This window comes from Atractosteus spatula, chromosome 15 (genome assembly GCF_055471065.1).
Source record: "Atractosteus spatula isolate fAtrSpa1 chromosome 15, fAtrSpa1.hap1, whole genome shotgun sequence".
Classification (NCBI taxonomy): domain Eukaryota; kingdom Metazoa; phylum Chordata; class Actinopteri; order Semionotiformes; family Lepisosteidae; genus Atractosteus; species Atractosteus spatula.
Genome location: NC_142720.1, coordinates 14,767,643 through 14,788,196, shown reverse-complemented (window position 1 = coordinate 14,788,196; position 20,554 = coordinate 14,767,643). Strand labels below are relative to the sequence as shown.

General features: G+C 36.7%; 1 protein-coding gene across 1 annotated transcript in view; it reads left to right on the top strand.

The window, feature by feature from the left end:
- The window catches only part of slc35f3b (solute carrier family 35 member F3b), a 41,532-nt gene that overhangs the window by 13,090 nt on the left and 7,888 nt on the right, over window positions 1-20,554 (top strand). The window contains exon 3 of the mRNA XM_088934065.1: window positions 19,503-19,830. Within this exon, the coding sequence (XP_088790191.1) occupies window positions 19,503-19,830 (328 nt within the window). The remainder of the gene's footprint in view (window positions 1-19,502; window positions 19,831-20,554) is intronic.

Genomic DNA, 20,554 nt, shown 5'->3' with positions numbered 1-20,554 from the left:
TTACAGTACTTGTGCACCAGTTTGCAGTACCAGATCTTAGACAATTGTCAAATATTTCACTGTAACAAAGAGTAATTTATTTCTAATTATTATTCAGTATTTTGAATAGGTTAATCAGTTATCCTTTTAGCTAAAACAAGTTACACCTGCTTCCATTAACAGTTTATTTTTTTAATTAATTTACCTGCCTCACCAATATTTACATATATTTAAAGAGCTGTGCATTTAAATAAAAAATATTAATCAGAAAATAATATGTCAACCGTTTCTGATATTGTGAATGTTGTGAAATGCTGAGACTATTTTATTTAGAAAAAAGTTCAAATATAGCTATATTTATATCAGGTCTACTCTTTAACCAAAGTATACAAAGTGTGTTATTTTAATATAAAATGCAAAGTTGAGTGTTTGTGACCATGTAACATTTCTGGTCAAACTAATAATTTTATGCAGAACCTTACCATTTACATGGTTAACTTAATCCTGCTTTTATTACAACTAGTATTATAATCATAGCATTTCTAAACATTATGAATACCATAAACTACAATTATGTGCTAATGTACAGTATAACTTTGTAGTTGTATCTTTACAATGCTTGTATCTTGTCAAGTCTGTGCCCCTATTAAACAGCTGCTCTAAGCAGTAGAATTGGCCATAATAGGTGATGTACTGTGGTTGCTTGGTGTTTGCAAATGAGTTTTACCCTTTTATTAAATAAAAATGACACGTTTTTAGGATCAGTTTCTCCCACACAGTTTTGTAGCCGTGATTGCAGAGCGTTACTGATTGTATGTCGTGGGTGTGTGTGAGCTCTTTAAATGTCGAGGAAAAATATGTGATGGTAACTCTGTAAGACAACAACATTTAAATCAGATTCCTGGAACCTACACAGATTTTAAGATGAGATTTTATTCAGCAGATAAATTCCTAAATGCAGGGCTTCTTTATCACAGGGGTCTGTAATACACAGTCAAAGCTGTTATTTCTCCAGCCTTATCTGTAAATTGCTAGTATTATAAAAAACAGAACCCATGGTATTTTAAACACTTTCTTAGTATCAGTGTTGTTATCTTAGTTACAGTGCTGTAACAATGGTGTTGTGTAACAGTAGTTGTCGGTTTCTTCTAGATCCTGTTTCTGTTCATGTTGCATTGGTTGTATTTTTTAAAATAATCTTAAAGATAAGCTTAGGATATCTTCTGATAAACATGATTAAGAATTAGGTAGAGTTCACTTGTTCTATCCAGCAAACTTGAAAGTGTGCTCTTCTGAAGACCTGGATTTGAAAATAATGCTCTGGGTCAGCATTATTGAAATTTTGTAACATGTTTTTTTATCACTGCATTTTTCCTTTTTAGAATACCTCTCCCCTATTAAGCTTCTGTTTTTTTATTTAAAAAGCTGAGAATAATCAACCAATTTATGCCTATAGTTACATAGTTATAGTTACAGTTGCAAATATTTTCACTGAGATACTTCAATGCCAATGTATTTATGCACATTTCTAGTTTTCTACCCAAATTTGTCTTAGTTGCCATATGTGCAACTTACAGTACATAACATCTAATAGTTATTTTCAGTTTACCCAATAGAAAGATATATTTTTTATTTTAAATAAAAACATTATGTATAGCTAGCGACCAGTACACACTGTATTACAAAGCATGCATTCTGTAAGCACACATCTTTATCCCACACCATATGTAAGATATGTTAAGGGTTAGTCACAAGTACTCAATGTGATGAACCTTGTGGGGAGAATGCAATTATTGTTGCTAACTGAATTTAAGCTTGAAATCAGTTGACAGATTTCATTAATGCAAATATGTGTGTTCTCAATGCTATTTCCACAGAGAGAAGCCACCCTTTTTCACACCTCATGAATCTTAATAACAGTGTCAAATCTTGTTGTCTGTCTGCAAAGGGAAAGCACTTAGTTTCTGTAACATAAAGCAAGCTTTCAAAATTGAAAGATCATAGGAAAAAATTAATTAATAATTAATAACAAGAGGCAGAAGAAGTAAATGCTGCATTTCCTTTACAATATTCTAGACTGCAGCACACCAGTTAATGATACAATAAATGATAATGGCTATTGAACTTTTAAATTGGATGTATCAGTCATTAAATAACACAGGTATGATTTTGATCTAATATTTATGTGGAATATCCAGCTAGACAATTATGATGCAAGGGCGCAGTAATGCAATTGGTACTATATCATGATTGCACACGCTTTGCTGAGAAACTATTTATGACCTCATTTCTGGTACTGGGGATATTAAGATGACTATGACAGATAACTGTAGACATATAGCACCTCACAATTGAAAAGAAAGTGTAAGAAAAATCTTTACTACCTTAGGTAGAGTGATTATGTGAGACTGCAATCCCAATACTTAGACAACTAATATTTGTGTGTCCCAGTGTCAAACTCGGAGAATCAAGGGTTTTGAGACTGCAGATAATTGCATTCCTAAATGAACTGTACTGTACAATCACAGGCCTGTAGGGATTTCAGTAAATTGTTAGTTACTTTGACAGGTTCAGTGTGATAATGTTGAAGAGCGAGTGTCCTCCTCCTTAGAGTAATGTTAATGATTCATAGGTGATTCAGGTGTTATTTTAATAAAGCCAAGTGTTTTTGTGATTAAGACTAGAGTGACCTATGGATTAATTTTCCCTCCGAGATGTCATTCCTCAATGCAAGGCACAACCTTGTGTGCTGAATTATGTTTCTTAATGTATTTTTCAAATAAAAGATGAAAGCATCAATTTATTGTAAGCTGAAATGTGGGATAGCCAGCATGTATCTCTAGAGGATAGTTAACAGGGGAATAGAAAAGACAGGCTTGGCTTTATTAACTTAGAATTCTAGTAACAAACAGCAGCAATAGCGGTATATTTTTTTGGATTCAAAACCAGTAATGGATATTTAGATTTTGATAACATATGATGAATACCTTACAATAAAGATACTCATAAAGGATTAATTCTCAGATTACAAGAGGTTGAGGGGTTTAAGTTGGGTTTTAATACTAGTAAATAAATAGTACTATTTAATGGATAGAAAACAAAGAGTCCAGATAAGGGATGCATGTTTAAATTGTGGGTGATACCAGTTAGTGGAATACTACTGGGGCCTAAATTAAGATATATGATGTTCCTGATTTATTACATTAATCTAGATTCTGGTAGAGTTAGTAAGGTCAAGTATGCAGATGATACCAAATTAGAAGGATTACACTGTGGAAGCTGCAAAGGATATTCAACAAAACTGGGGCAGAATTTAAGATTGGGCAGGCATCTGGCAGACAGATAAATAGACTTAGGTGTTTAAGTTGACATATCTTTTTTATCTTCTTTTATCGTCTATCGTCTAGAATATTGTGTACACTTTTGGACAGCATGATACACAATACTGCCATATACAGTATATAAGTTACAGCTGCTCTGCAATCAGAACTATCTAGCAACATCCCAGGTCAAAGGAAAGTCCTACTCTGACAAGCTAAAAAAAGCTAAATTGCAGTAAACTTGCTCAGCAATGGCTATAATATATATAATATTTAATCTGAGTACGAGTATTCAAAATGTTCTAAGGCAAATGCAAAATCAACCCTATGGACTTCTTTATATCAATATTGAAACACGTACCAGAGCACACAAATGAAATCTAAGGAAGAAAGTATTTAAAACTGAAAACAGGAGGCACTTAGAACAAGAACAAGTGTAGACCAAATTGTCTTAAAAACCAAAGGCATAGTGCCATCTGCTGTTAGGCAGCTTAAAGCCTAATACAGGGTAATCTTAAATGTTGAAACAAATAAGAAGAATACTGCTGGTATTAAAGTCTTAAAAAAATAACTGCAATTATGACAAGTGTATCTTTCCATGAAATCACTTTGCTTTATGTTTTCGGATAAATTTATTTATTTATTATTTATTCGTGACGTATTTTACTCTTACCTATTTATTACTATTTTAAATATTACTGGCTCAGTTAATCAGTGTCAGTAGAACTGATGTCCCTGTGTGCTTGTTTGTGTTCTGAGATGGCCTTGTGTTATATCCATTGTGAAGTCCCCTCAGGCTCCAGGTGCTTCCAAGATAAGACCTGGGTTATTGTGACCCTTACCAGGAAAATACAGCATTGTGATGATGGGGGTATAGTGATATAAGTGTGCGGTATACAGGCACACAGTGTTTAGCCCAGACAGTAAAAATATAATAGGGTTACCACTTTCCTCTTCTAATTTTCATTGTTTTAGCAAAACAAGACGTTCTCTTTTCAACAACTTACATTTGTTATTTTATCCATCCATTTTCTAACTGCTTCATCCAATTCAGAGTCACAGGTGAGCCTGCGCCTATACCAACAAGCAAAGAGTGGTGAACCATAGACTAGACACTGCTCTGTCACAGGGCAAACACACTAACACCAGGGCCCATTTTCCCAGATTGCAACAGAAGCCAGTTAACCTAGCAGTCTGTCTTTGGACTGAGGAAAGAAACTGGAGCGCCTACAGTAGCAAACAGAGGGAGATCAGCAAACAGACAACATTACAAGTCAAGAATTGAACCCAGAGCGCCAAGGCTAGGAGGCAGCAATGCTAATTACTGGACCACTGTGCCAATTCCGAGTTTCATTATTTAAAAAAACACACTGATTTGGGCACACTGGACACTGCAAATGATTTACTGACTAGCACTTGCATACAATTTGTTACGACATACACCTGTCGTGAAAGTGAAAATGAAGATTTATGCAAAGTTTTTAATTTCCATATACTTACCATATACTGGGAGCATTAACAACAATTTAATACAGGAACCAGTAACATTTACTATATATTTAATGTCTTTTAGTTTATTTTAAATGCAAAGTAATGTTATGAAAAATATATTCATTAATATGAATTAAAACATAATACATTGTTTAGTGCTTCAAATCATATTAATAAATTACGCATTATAAAATTACAGAGGACTCATAAAGAGAATCTTTATTAACTTTATTATAGAGAATTGTATCAGAATAAACTATTCTTATTCACTGTTTATATAACAACTGAATTAAATCAGTAACTACTAAACATATCCAAATGTATGTAACTGCAGTTTAATATATATATATGTAATGTATTTTTAATATGAAGCTCCTTATATCTAATCTTGTACATAGAAATACAGAAGTTCTGAAAGTTATATTTCTTCTTGAAACACATTGGTACAGTATAACACATTGGGGGCTAATTTGAAAAAGTGGTTGGATTTTAGCAGTCTAAATTCTCTCAAAAAGTACAGAAAAATTGAAGTTATCAACCAGAACCTGCAGTTAAATTCTCGTGAAGTTTTATACTATGGTGTATTAAATATTACCAATAGATGGCAGTATATGTAACAATATACAGTATTGTGTTTTGAAACTTCAGAAATGGAAATGTTTGAATGGTAGGAAAAGTTTCAGCTGGCCTTTACATGAGCTGCAGGGGGTTGTGGGCTGAGGGCTATAAGGAGGTGAAGGTACGAATCCTGTTAAATGAAAAGTTCAATTAGTGTTAAATTTAGATTTCAATAAGAGCGCTTTAGACTGAGTTGTAGACTGGACATACCTTCAAAACTGGCGTGGACTAAGATTGAGTTTCTGGCTCATGTGAGGCCTATTGATAAGGTTGAACTGGAGTAAAGGCTATAATCGGGTAAGGTTTAATCTTAAATTAAATGATAATTTAATTAAATTATGGTATGAAAAATAGTGTTTGAATTGAAAGTTACTTAATTAGTCACATACTGTAAGTCAAGTAAGGATGATGTCTGAGTTTGCAGTAGTTGTGCAAAATTTAAAAAGTCCCCACTAAATTTCTAGCCTTTTGAGCTCATAAATGCCACCACCTACACCATTTACTTGCAAGCCTGGAACAGAAGGTGAACTATGAGAATTCAAGTTCAGTCACAGCAAGAGGCTTCTTGTCAAAGCGTGTTGATCTGACAAGCATTGAAAGGTCAGTTTTAAGGATCTAAACATTTTCTAACCTGTTTTAGCACTCTTTAATTAAACATCACACACATTGCCACATGCTGTTCATTTTACTGTTCAGTCAAGATTATGATGTACAGGCACCAGGTGGTAGAGGATGGGGTAAAGCAAAAGAGGGCTTTTACAGGGAAGTGCAGTTTTAAGCAACCTGTACTGCACAGTCAATTAACTGAGTTGAAACAGTGTGCAGCTTGTTGGGACAATCCAACATGAAGCACACCCAACAGCTGATAGCATTTGTCATTCTATTATAGTGGCATCGCTGTGAAAAGGACAGAAATGCATTCCTATAACTTAACTGAGTCAGTGCTTAGTATGTGCAATTCAAGCAGTCCATAACATGCCGTGTTCCTTGAATGTTTTCTTCTATCACCAGTTTTCATGCAAAAAGAATGTTTGATTGCAGTACATTCAATCCCATTGATTTCATGGATGATATGTTTATAATTCCACCTTATTTTTTATAAGCCATTTATCTTACATTGCCCCTGGAGCTACTTAAGGTCCTCTAGGACTCAAATAAGTTTAAATACCAGATTCATTATTTATTCATTTATTTGACTGAAACTTTATCCAAAGTCACTTACATTTGTACTCATTTATACAGCTGGGCATTTTTACGGAAGCAATCTTAATGCGCTGCCAGGGCACAAGTCAATATCTTTAACCACTACTCCACACTGCTGCCTCAGATTTATAAAGCAGTTTTTTTTCCAAACCCTCCTTTTCAGTTTAGCTCAGTATGGCAACAGTTTCTTCACATGTGCAAACGAAAACTACAGAAATGGTCATGTTAACAGTGAACTGAACGAAACAATTATTTGACACTTAAAGGTGGACTGAGAATGAAATCAATCTCTGCACACAGAGAATGAAAATCCAAGGTAAAGAAAGAGCAAGACATTATAATGTATGAAATTAATTCTAAAAGCACCTTATGTCATGTTTTAATTCACACCTGTCATCCATTGGCTTTGACATCAGGGTAAGAGTTATGAAGATAAAGCTCACCACCAAGTCATAATCATCATGAATTAATGACAGGTAGCAGCTATTGTATTTCAGTCTGAGTGTAAAATGAACCTGAATGAAATGGAATAAGCATGATTGTCTCACCCCTTGCTTATAAGTAAGAAAGAGGAATAATAATAATAATAATAATAATGTAACCTCCATTTCTGATCAGTGAATTTATTTAACTGAACCAAAGCTTTTTTCTTCCATTTTAATTTTGCTGAAGCAGTTCAAATTTATTGAAATAAACAACACACTATTAACCCATAAATTAACACAATGACCAAACATAATTTCAGCAGGCTTCTGTCTGAAGTCAGTTCCCAAGGGGAATCAGCACTCTGGACAGCAGCAGTGCCATTGCTGTTGTACCATCGCCACTCACTAACTCAAAGCTAGTATGAGCATCTGTATAATTATTGGTTGTGAAGTACGTATGCTCAGCTGCATGAAGCAATTGGTTTTGAAGTACTGAATTAATTTCCACTTTTCAGTATGTGGAGATCTTTGTTCAAGGTCTTTTATAATACAGTTTGTTACAGCTGTTCAAAGGTTTTCATATTCCTTTTAATGTTATGCTCAAAAAAGAATAGCAAGAAAGAGAAGGCAAGGGCTACAGTAGCTAGAAATAATACCATAAGCAAAGAGGGGCCTTCGTAGCAAATAACCATTTTTCACAACCTAAGATAAGTGAAATATAATCATAAATGTACCATGAGATCATGTTCTAATTGGTTTTCATGATAACTTTGGGTTATTCTTTTTTTTCTTATGAAAATGGTAAGTTGGGAATTAAAAGGGCAACACAAATTGTAAAATCAAATAGTATTTGGCCGATCACTTGCAGAGTGAATTAATACATAAGTCAAATTTGAAAATTGCATTTCTGCCCCTGGAGAGCCATTGTGCATGTTCATAGTTTTCTTCATAAACATCAGCCCAGTCATCTGTCTTTTCCATTTTGCCTCTTTTGCTTATACAACACTTTTGGGATAGAAAGCAGTCATGCTGAAACACTTCCTTTCACATCTTATTTTCCTGCTACAACTTTGCCCCAGAGACTTCTTACAAGGTCACTTCCTCACCCGGCTTCACTTATTTCAGTGTGCCCTGTGTGACTGGAACGACTTTAATAAGGTGGCTGACAGGGCCTAAGCAAATTAAGACTCACAACCGCTGTACAGAGAAGAGTTCATAGTGTAACAAACTCTTTATGTTCGAAAACAAAACCACAAGAAAACACCCAACACCACTAACACCATGCACACCCTTTTTATACCAAACCAAGACTTAATTTTATCCATGTTTGAATGTGTATCCTTCAACCACTTAGTAATTAACAAATTAATCCCCACTGTGACTATTTACAAGAATTAGAGGCTGAAATTGGCCTCTATAGATGGTCAAGATAAAATACCCCCCTGGACAGTCTATTTGAGTTTCCTGCTTATTGACAGGACAAGAAAATTAGTGTTGAGAACCAGAATATATCAGCTATGTGATAAGCTTTTAACCTCAATATCTCCTGTGAGCTTCATTAAAAAAAATAACATTGTGAATCAGCTCTTTTAATGACTTTTAAGATGTTTATTAATCTCTTCTTAACAAGTCAACCAAAGTAGCTTGGTAATGTGGAAATAAACAAGAAACAGTCAATTTAGATTTTATTATTTTCATTACTTCATGGATACATGAAATACAACCATGTCTATCATGATTAAAATGCCACCATGGGAAACAGAGAATTTTCTGCCTTAGCTATTCGTCCTCTTCATGTATTCTTTCAATGCCACAGAGTCAAATAGCATGCACATCTGTCTGTGTTAGATTTATATTAAGATTTGTATTAAATCTGTATTAAAGTCTACAAATCCACAAACATGGCCCAATTTCAAGCTATTTTTACATTCAATAGGTAGAAGTAACGTATGGTCAATAGGATTTTTCCTGGTATTTGATTGTTCAAGGTCACAGAGATCTCTTTCGTTTCGTTTAGGTTTTGTTAATGAGAAAAGACATTGCTGTATTGGTCGACTCATGAAATTAAACCAGAATGCCTGCATGCAGTTCTGCACAGAATCACTGCAGGGTCTGCAATTCCTTTAGAATCTTTCAGTTTGTGAAACTAAAACAAAACATCAGCTCATCACTCATCTGGTTAAATATCCTATTTTAGTTCTTCAATAGTTCTGAGAACAAATACTTCAAACAGTCCATTTTATCCATTAAACTGCATTTTCTTCTTTTACAGTTCCAGAATATTCTCGACCTTGTCTGCAAGAAATCGTAAATATGTCCAAAATCTTTTGCTAGGCTTTTGTGGAAAAAGAAATACATGAAAAAAAAAGAGAATTCCAAGATATCAGTTTTTGGCGGCATCAGCAGATGTTTTTTGTCTTTTAACGGATGATGAAAAGCAGAGTAGCAATTAAAATGACAGTCAAATGTGAGTACATATATCTGTACCGGCATAACGATTCCCCTTTGTAAATGTGCATGACTCACACTGCAGCCACACAGACCCCCTCCCTCTCTGCTATTCACAGGAGGTTATAAATCACATTTGCTCTGGTATACCTCTAAGTGAAAGAAACTCATGTGATGTTCTAATTATTATTATTATTTGATTAGTCCATGGCCTTAATGCAGGGTGACTTACAGTAAAATCCTTGTTGAAGAGATTTGTAGGTAAAAGCGCTTAGAACCAGTACAGAGAACTCAGTGACTAAAATATGTATTTAACAGAGTCCTTGGGAACTAGGGCTTTAACCAGAAAGCACTTGCTTTCAATAATTTATTGTCATAGCCACGCTTAGCTACCCTGCACAATAGTACCATCACAGTCCTTTTACTACACATCCTGCTGTAGTGTCATCGTACAAGCAGTATTGGATACTTACTACAGTAAAATTGCTCAGTGTTGTGAGAGGACATTTTTGAAATGATGGAAATATAACATTAAACTCATAAGAAAAAAGAAAGCTTCTTAGCTTCCTGAATCATGAAATCTCTATTCTGGGTCAATGCAAAATGTTGGTTCTACAGTACATAGTGTGTTAGACTAGTACCTTTAGGCGTAGTGGACCTGGAGCAGACTTTACTAAAACCTGTTTTTGTTTCACTTGTACACCCTTGTCTTCAATAAAGGTGCCTTCTGTAATATTTAGGAGAACAATCGCTACACTCAATACAAATATTTCACCATGAAACCTTACTTTCTTCATTGCTGCCCTGCAGAAGCTAGCTGTACTGTTTCCCCTCCAGTTCAAAGTCTGTATTGCCACTACCTCTTGTCAGTCTTTCTTGTCAATCTTTGTTTTAGAGTAGTCACCCTGACCTCTCTTTTCTATGTACAATTCTTTCTGCAGATTATGAGGAGAAGGTCTATAGAGTCGACAATGCTTGAGTTAATTAAAAGCAGTAAATTAGAATAGCAGGAGTTAATTCTAGCCGTCTTCACCAAGACCCACCGTTTCCTTAGCTACAGTACATGTTAAAGTGGCCAAGATGCTCCCAGATATGCTACTCTTTTGGAAATTCTAGCAATACAATAACTTTCAGAGTTCTAAAAAGATTAAACTATCTGAAAAGAAAAACGGAATCTCGACATCTGCCTTATGAAGGGGTATTTAGTTAATTGTCTTCGCTCCCTATAAAACTTCCTGCATTGTTACTGTTTGCGGCAGTCGTTAACAAAAACGATTCTTAATTTCAAAGTGTATATGCTTCGCATATTACTTAGGGCAGGCCGCCTTGAATTAAAACCTCTACAATAATAATAAAATTAATGCATCATGCGTTCATGATATAGATCATAACAGAGCTATAATAATTGGGCTGTAATTTATAGGTTTGTTTATTGTGATTAGTTACTGTTTGTTTTGTTAGAATGAGATAAACTAAATACTCATAAATAAAATATAGACGTCAGTGGTTTTTTTACTGCAGACTTCCACGGCTTTCTGCAACAGTGTATTCTTGCTCTGACTTCAGCACGATGTTTGAAGGAGTCCCGTTAAATATGACACAGCAGCTACTGCAGTATCTCCTCCACTGAATCTCAAGGTGGTGTTGGTTTCACTGGGTTTGCCTGGGCTGGGTGGTGGGGAGGTAGAGAGGGGGTGTGGACAGTGGAGTGTTCGTGACGTGCTCGAATTGCAGCAGTTGGGTGATGGGAGTGTGACAGATCAGCATTCCGAGGGGTACTGCAGACAGGGAAAAAAACGGAGAGGGAGAAGGAGAGAAAACGGGGATAAGCTTAATACAGCCTCTGCTGCGACACTGGTTTCAGGGATGTAGTCGACAGGGAAGAGCTCTGCTTTACCGAGCTCATCAGAATGAAGAAACACTCCGCCAGGGTAGCCCCGCTGTCTGCTTGTAACAGCCCGGTGCTCACCTTAACCAAAGTAGAAGGTAAGCGCTTGGGTTTGAGATGTGAATAGTGAGCATGCTGTAGTCGGGATTAACGTCTATCCGCTAAGTGACAGAATAGAGTCTGAGTACAGTCCGTAGGATGCGTTGTACTGTCAGGGGCCAGTGTATTGGTGTCATGACGAATTGCTTAATTGCTGCTTGTGTTATTATCGCTGTTTCTATGTGGTCCTCCCTTTTACGTATACAAGCCATATAGGGTTACTATAAAATGCCCCAAATGGGGGTGATCAATAGGGTATTTTCCTAAGGGCAATTATGTAAAATGTCTGGTGTTGTGCTTCGCGGACTGTCACAAGTACAGAGCAACTTTTATCGCACCAATATAGCGCGCGTAGAGAAGGGAGACTCCGCTGGGGAGATACCGTGTCTGTCTTTAAGCATGACGGTCACGTTAAGGACAGGCGATATAGCTTTGGAGATTCCAGGAGATGCGCTTATTATGAATGTGGGACCTTGCGAACACCACGGAGACACCATGTAACACAGTGTTTGTGCTGTACCGTGGGGAGAGCAGAACCGCCGAGAGTGCAATGCAGTGTTTCAACTTGCAGTATTTATTTTCCTTACTGCACGGAGAATGTCTTCTGTATTTAAACGACTGAACACGTAGTGTGGTGTTGGCATAGTGTCAACAGAAGTTTTAGAAACTGGTTTCTATACGAGGAAAATGTGTATTGAATGAAGCACAGTGCAGCCACCCCTCCCCCCCTGTGATTTGAGGTAAAAATATATTTTCCAAGTCACCACAAACATTTCTTCATGTAAACATTTTCAATTCTGGGTTCAACTGGGTTCCATTCTGCATCTGGGGTGCTATCTGCATGAAGTTTGTATATTCGCATGGGTTTCCTTTTGTTTCCTCCCTCAGTCCAAAAACATACTGGTAGGTTAAATGGCTTCTGGGAAAATTGGCCCTACGTGTGAGTGTGTGTGTTTGTGACTGTGTACCTCCCCTGTGATGGACTGGCATTCCATCCAGGGTGTATCCTGCCTTGTGTCTGTTGCTTTCCGAGATGACCCTCCCCCATGACCCTGAATTGGAAGAAGAGAAATGGATGGATCTGGACATAGGTGGCACAGTGGTGCAGTGGTTAGCATTGCTGCTTCATAGTGCTGGAGCCCTAGGTTCAATTCTGGACCTGGAGTACTATCTGTGTGGAGTTTGTATGTTCTCTCTGTGCTCACATGGGTTTCCTCCAGGTGTTCTGGTTTCTTCCCGCATTCTAAGGACATAACCATAGGGTGGATGATATGGACATAATTGTGCTGACACATTTGTTGCTGGAAATCTCATTTAAGCTCCTTTATTATTTTCCTGTCTATCAGGACAGCCACATTAGTCCTGTTATTTTCAGGGTGTTAAAGAACAGTTTGAATAGCCACACTTTGATTTAATGTGGAATAAAGTCTCTTAAGAATTCCTCCTGTCACTGTCTTCCAGGAGTAGAGAAAATAAAGCTCATCATTCACAAAGTTTACTATATTGCAGGTGTAGTGAATCAAGTGTAGCGGATACATCTGTTATAAAACATTTGATTTCATCCATCTGTCTCTGTTTTTATTTGTGGAAAGAGTGGGTAGAATTGTTATGGATATTTTAAATATATTTCTGCCTAAGGGAAACAAGCTATTTACATTTGTGCTACATGTTAGCAGACAATTTAGTAGACTAAATTATTACTGGCTCAATTGCCACTAAGCCTAATTTTACATTTCATTTGTTTCACCATTAATTCTCAAAAGATGCTCTTAAATACTCTGTTATGTGCAGTTTTGTCTTAAACAATCACTTGCAACAGCTTATGTGTTATTAAAGCATTTATTTAGCAATGGTTTTGGTGTTAGGATTCTACACATAATGTATACTAATCATTTTACTAGCTTGTTATTTGCAAGAAAATGCACATTGTACTTCCCACACGCCTTGGTGTCCTTAGATGTCTTGAAGAAATTGATATTTTAATATTCAGAGCTGAGGATATCTGAGATATTAGAATGATAATGTGCTCTCTAATGTGTTTTCCTTAGCTTCTTTGGCCCTCTTGTGAAACTGCTGCATGTTTCCTGCAACTTCTGTGCTGTACATGCAGTTCATATATAGAACCTTTGTGGGATTTGGAGATCACAATCCTAATGGATTCCCACAATGATTCTGTCCTTTTTGTCCTATTACAATGAATCCTGCGAGATCTTCCTTTGGAATTATTTTAGGATTTTCTACACCATTTTGCAGGATTTTGTAGTGTCGGTTTTTTGGGGTTTCTATAGACATATAGAAATTGCATGTCTGTATGTTGTGTCCTTATGATAAATGATCTACTCTGTGTATTGTGTCCAGTCAGACTGCTAAGGTAGACCTGCATGTATTGAGTGCTTAAAAGCTAGTTTCATTTAATTTGATTTTTAATCTGATTTGCTTTGATATTTTGAGTTTAGTCTTTAAACCTCTTTAAACACTCATTATATCCCCAAAGCAATGATCTTATTTCAGGAGCTTTCCTGCTTCACTGTATCTAATGGTTATAAAACAGTTACAAACCATACATGCTTCAACACTGTGAACACTGCTAGTTACACATACTGTGTAGACATTCAGTAGTCACATCATGTGGAACTCAAGTCATCAAGACAGTGGGTCAGCCCCATTTCCACAGCAGTTTAAAAACACGCTCCGGAGTATTTTCTTCTCATCCATGACTAGCAGTTGTGAGTCTAATGTCAGTCATTTTCCTCTTAATGGTCTTTAATAGATGTCCCTGATGGGGTCACTTTGACTAATAATACAGTATACTGTTGAATGGCCTGAGGTGGTCCAGATACATTAAACCACTTCCTGTTGGAGCTTTTCAGTGAGACAGGACACTTCCATTTACAGTTCCAATTCTGTTTGGTGTGCAAATGATGGTATTTAAATTATGGATAAAAATGTGAGTAGTGAAGTTAAAAGTGGTAAAAATGCAAAAAAAAGCAAAAATAGAACATTCTTTCTAAATGTAGAGTGTAGCTCTTGGGGTTAGAATTAGTGTAATCTTTGCAGTTTTCTGTTGCTTTGAAGATTGTTACTGCATCTCGATTATGAGGCTGTCAAATGGCACATCATTTAATAACTGTACTCCCTTTATGTGAAACTGGCTAGGGGAGGGGTCTCTCAGAACTGGTCATTGTCTGAGCATGTTGAAATGACCTCAAGGGCTCTGTCATTTTGAGTCAGAAGGTACAGTAAGGCAAATGCCTGGAAAATCCTTGCTAGCTCTTTCATTATTTCCCATCACAGTTTCTTTAGGACTTTAACTCTCTTATTACATTACTGATTGATAGATTTCATCATTCAGAGCAGTTTGCAATCTAGAAGAGATGGAAATGTTGAAGGTATCTCATTTCAAGCGGAATATGTTTTGTGTCAAGTTATCAAAACAAAAACGGTTACATTAGAAAATTCGCACAGGCAGTTAAACATACCCGGAGTTATGCAGATTGATTAAATTGATTTTTGGAAAAGAGCACCGTCTTCTTTGCCAGTTTTATAACTTATTTTTCACTGACTCGGACAGGATTGTTGTGGCTGTCAGAAGATTTAGTCTACTCTATAACACATAGCAGGCATTGAGTAATTGTTTACATTGGCAGTTTAGATTTTAATTGATGATTTTCTAATGTTGCACATAGCAAAACAGCCATTGAGCCAAGGCACATATTTACCTCAAGTATTTACCTCATATTTACCTTGCTTTTTAAATGACTAAGGCCTGTAAGGGTTATTGCATTTATACTTTTGAGAGGCTTCTTTACTTTGGTGGTGAATATGTGATATTGGTCTTTGAAATAAGGTACCTAAAACTGTTTAAGAAATACACATCCTTTAAACCACATGTAACTTCACCACTTCCTCCAGCCTATTTTAACCTACCATTTTTCATGTTCTCTTTTTGCCAGACACCCCTGCAGACTCATCTGCTCACTCCAATTGTTTACATGGCTTTGATTGACACTCTTACCCTATGTGGCATCACAGATGCCACACTTTCACAGTCCAAAATCCAGTGCCTGACATACTGAGAATACTCGCAGTTAATCAGCATGTAAGATAAATTTTAGGGTGATAACAATTTTTATACACATCACACTTCAATGTGTTAAAATTCTACATAACCAATAAATGATATCAAACTTTGAATAATAACCAGAAAGCCCTAAATTTGAAAATAAGCTGAAAATTAATCAAATAAACACAATTCATTTTAAAAACTCCGGGATATTGGTCATTAAGGATGGTATAATACCACAACCTTGAACAACAATTAGCGAACCTTCAGCTTGGAATGTTTTCTCTTGGCTTTGTAAACAGCCAGTGTATCGGAGAGCCATGTGGGACAACAGTGTTAGGTCAACCTTTTCATTGGCATCTTGTCATATCAAAGATGTCAAAGACAGGTAAAGCATTTGTCCATTATGAAATTGAAAATTGCAGTTTTGTGATAGTTGTTAGATCATGAGGCAGAGCAGTGTTCTGCAGTGTCTTTCTCTTTCAGCTTTTGTGCAAAGACTCCAGACATGCAGAGCAATGCTGCCATGTGGATTGTGACAAGGGCACTTTCATCCACTAGAACCAATTGGATGCCAGTCTCATTATTCCTCCTGATATTCACTGGGGCTGTGCTGCGTTCTGTTAGATGGACAAAATAATGGAAAAACCTAACCTTCCTATCCACAAAGAGTTAGCCAGCCTACCACAGAAACTATTGAAACCACGCCAGTCTATCTGGAAACAGAAGACAATCTCTGTGTTGCTCACTCAAGAACTGTAAGGAGGAAACTTACCATCACTGACTCTAGAGCAGAGACTTCGACCTCCTCCAAAAGACAATGGACTCAATTTAATCCACACAAATCCTGGGTGAAGTGCTGCTCCAGAAGTGGAAGATGATCCAAAATGTTACTGTGATCATGAGTCCTAAATCAAGAAGTAAATCACAACCAACTGACAACAGAGATCTATTGCAGGTCCTTCCTTCCCCGTGATAATCAAGAGGCCATTGAAAGGTCTGATAAGTGGATGTCCAAATGTAGAGCTTTTCATGTCATGTGACACGGAAATGGTCTTTGGTCAGGACTATGTTTTACACTTTAAAAGAAACAACATAGCCTTTTCCTGATGTTGAAATTATTTTTTTGTGTCACCTATTTTTATTGTTTTTGTATGGAGGCAAAATCGAGTATATCTATGGAAATGCTACTGCACAAAATGTAAATGTATGAAACTGATTTTTTGTTTGTACTGTGCGTTACACTTAAGTATATTTTCAGCCTGAATAAAAAGATTTAATTATTTATTATTTAATTATTTATTATTTAAATGAATTTGTGTAACAGTGTAACAGTCCCAAGTCCACTGCCTATATTATTAAGTATTAAGCTGTCATACTGACTGTCATGTAAAATCAAATTCTGTTACTATATGCAAAAACACTTTTCTTAGCAAAAAATACATTCTAAAATTGATCAATAATAGAATATATTGGTATAAAATGAATAGGCACATTCAAAAAATTCGAGCAATAAAATCAGTGGAGGGTATCAACTAGCAGTAATTGATTATTGACGTTCCGTGTTTAATATAATTCTGCCCTAGCTCCCAACAATCTGTCAGCTGTGACAACACAACCTAATTGAACTTACATGAAGCCAGCTAACATTTTGACATACACCTTCAACAAAACAGGATAGAATACCATAATATCTTCATAATCTGTGTAAACACAGCAATTGCGTGCTTTGAATCAGAATGAGGAGATGAGGTTCTGTGAAGTGGAAGGTAATAGCGGAAGGATTTGCCAAGCAGCACAGCAGGTGATCTGCAATGCAGAAATGGGAGTTGGATGCAAACACATGCTGAGGAACTGAGTACAGTAGCTAGATCAGTATGAAACACATGGATAATATTTACAAAATGCATGCAGGAATAAAAATTATTCCTAGCACTGTATTAGCAATTTTGAATTTCTGGAAAAAAAAAATATAATATATATATATTTCACTGGATGAGAAATGTCTTTTGCAAATATTTTTAGTACTTGATTACAACTTAAATCCCATTTTGAGAGACAGACTAATGTGAGTCTGCATATGTAAAGTTAAGTTGTTCAGCACAAAGTATTATTTTTTAGTAAAACACAAATAATACTGTGTGTTTTTTCACACGGCCTATGTCAAGGGTGGTAGTGTGTTTATTTGTATGTAATCTTCTCTTTGGAAATGCACAGTGACTATGGACAGAAGGAGTTTAATGCTTTTCATAATACTGAAGACAGTGATATTAGATGGCATGAATAAGTGGGTTAAGGAAATTACAGTTCACAATACCATAACAAATGTCACTTAACATGAACACAAATAAAATATATCCATAGTTTATGTAAACTGAAAAGAACCTGAGATCTCACTGTGGCTTTCTGTTTTCAGGGATAACATGAACTGAAATTTAAAACCTCTTCCTGTGTCAGCAGTCTTTAGTATTTGAAGTGTTAATGTGGTTGAAGAACAGAGGTTCTGGTAAATGAGTGGGAGTTTCCCGGTCACTCAGGAATGATTTACTGCAGACACAGTAGTTCATCAGAGCTCATGACCAGACCTAATACTAACGCCCTGTGCAAAAGAGGAACAATAAAATGCTAAATGTAATATTTTTCATTTGTTGTTTGGATTTAAATGTGGCTGTTTGAATAGCTTGCAAATGTAATGTGGGTATTTTCTTTGATCGTTTATTTCATTTTGTTGACTGTAAGTAATATTGAATGTTACAGCGACACACAGTATAAAGAACAGAAATAGGGAACCTCCTGAATTAAAACAGTGTGTTGAAGTGTTTGAATGATGTAAAACCCTCAGAGATTTGAAAACACTGCAATCCTAAACCCGTAGGCAGCCAGCCAAGAATCTGGGTACCCAGTCGACACAAGAATTTAATTTAGAATGATCTACTTCTTGAATCATTGGCTTAATAATCTATTTTCTTTATGGCATATCCATCTTTGTTTGAGCTACTGGTTTCAGGAACTGAAAGACATTAACAGAGCAATAAAGATCTAACTGTGATCTTCAGGGCCTGCTGTCCATCGTGTGGTCATAATATGCATTTTAGTTTTGCAGTACCTTGTTCCACAGCTTTGTTAATAGAAGAAGAAAACAAAGTAGCACAATGATCTTTACAAAATCTTTGTCTACCCTTAGCACTGAGATAGAAAACAGATCTGATGAGAAACTAGGCACAGAAATAAATAGGGAGGGCAATAAGAACATTTTCCAGTTTGCTGCAGCAGGTGTTTGATAATGGGAAAATCATTTACTAGGCAAGTTTTTAATAACAGCTTGTGATCTAGAGAGGTGAGATAAATGACAATAGGAATTGCAGCAGCAAATGGTATTTCTTATTGTAGTCTGTAAGGCTCTAGACATTAATATTAAATCAACACATTTTGAGAGGCCTGGATATAACTTAGTAAAGTAGATTTGTAGAGCATTTAATTTCTGCAGATAGAAAACCATAGGTGTGGAAGACAGTGTAAATGGATTCATTAAGCCAACATAATTTAGTGTAAGATAGTTTTCACCACCTTTTGATTACCGAGATGCAAATGTGATTTTGAATTAGTAGTAGAGTAGCACCCTCTAGGACAGGGGGTCTAATGTAAAAGTTATAGGCAAACAATGTGTGTTGCTACCACTGGGAGCAACACAAGTTATACCTTTGCGATGCAGATCTGTCCCATTCTTTCTGTTGAACCTGGACAAGCATGTTCACTGGTCTCTGACCCCTAGATGCCTCATGATGTCCCAACTCACCCCACATATGTTCAAAGTGGGTCAGGTTTGGTAAATAGGGCATACGTGGCAAGAAGGTTGCTGGTGCACAAGCAGCAAGAGGACTCTTGGGAGGATAAATTGTCAAATAAAAGGTGCAGCTTGAACAGGGTACATCAGTGAGGTTCATCCTGATGTTTGGTGTGTCTTGCAGGAGAGGAGAGACCCCGTGAGAATGCCGCCCCTGTGGATGTCCAGCCCCCCCTGGCGGGGGAGACGGGGGGTCACTGTCTGCTGCGCTGCTGTCTTCAGATCTCAGCTGCCCAGGCCCGCAAGGCACTGTGGGGCGTCGCCATGGTGCTCTGTGTCTGTTCCTCTTGGACTGGCTCCACGCAACTGGCCAAACTCACCTTCCAGCAATTTGATGCACCTTTCACCCTGACTTGGTTTGCAACAAATTGGAACTTTTTATTTTTCCCCTTATATTATACAGGACATCTGTACAAGTCCACAGAACGACAGACTCCAAAGCAAAGATACAGGTACGCCACGGTCTGCTGGAAATAAAAGCAGCATTAGACAGCTTGTGAGTAGTGTCTTGTACAAGAATATCAATCACTCTACCTTTGCTGTTTCTGCTGATGAAACACATTGCCATGGCTTCCTTATCCAGAAACTAGCATAATACTCAGGCTGACACTTTTAATCCTCTGTCCTGATTAATACACTTGAACCACAGACGGAAGGAGTTATTATACTTTAAGTGGAAACTGTAATTATTCCTGAGCTGCGGGCTCTTCATTTGTTAATATGGCATTACTTTTAACTGCACATTCTTCAAGTAATTGTCATCTACTTATCCCATTACAAAAATATCTAGTAATACTGTAATACTGTAATACTGTCCATGTAAAATCCTGTAAATTCTAGAATATGCTCTTATCTGGATAAAAAAAAATAGGTTGAGGAAGTGTCAATGGACAACACTGTGATTTGGTCCCCAAATACCAAGGTCCCAGGTTAATTTTTGGCCCTTGGTATTTGTCTGTGTGCAGACTGTGCATTTTCTCTGTGTTCACAGGAGTTTTCTCCAGGTGTTCCACATTTCTTCCATTTCTCACAGACACACTGGTGAAATTTGAATGGCTTTCTCTGTAGCCCCATGATGGACAAGTATCCTGTCTAGGGGGAGAGCATGCAAATGTCTCTACTCTGACTCTACTCTGATATCCCTCATTACAGTGTTTTTCAGTCCTGGACCTGGAA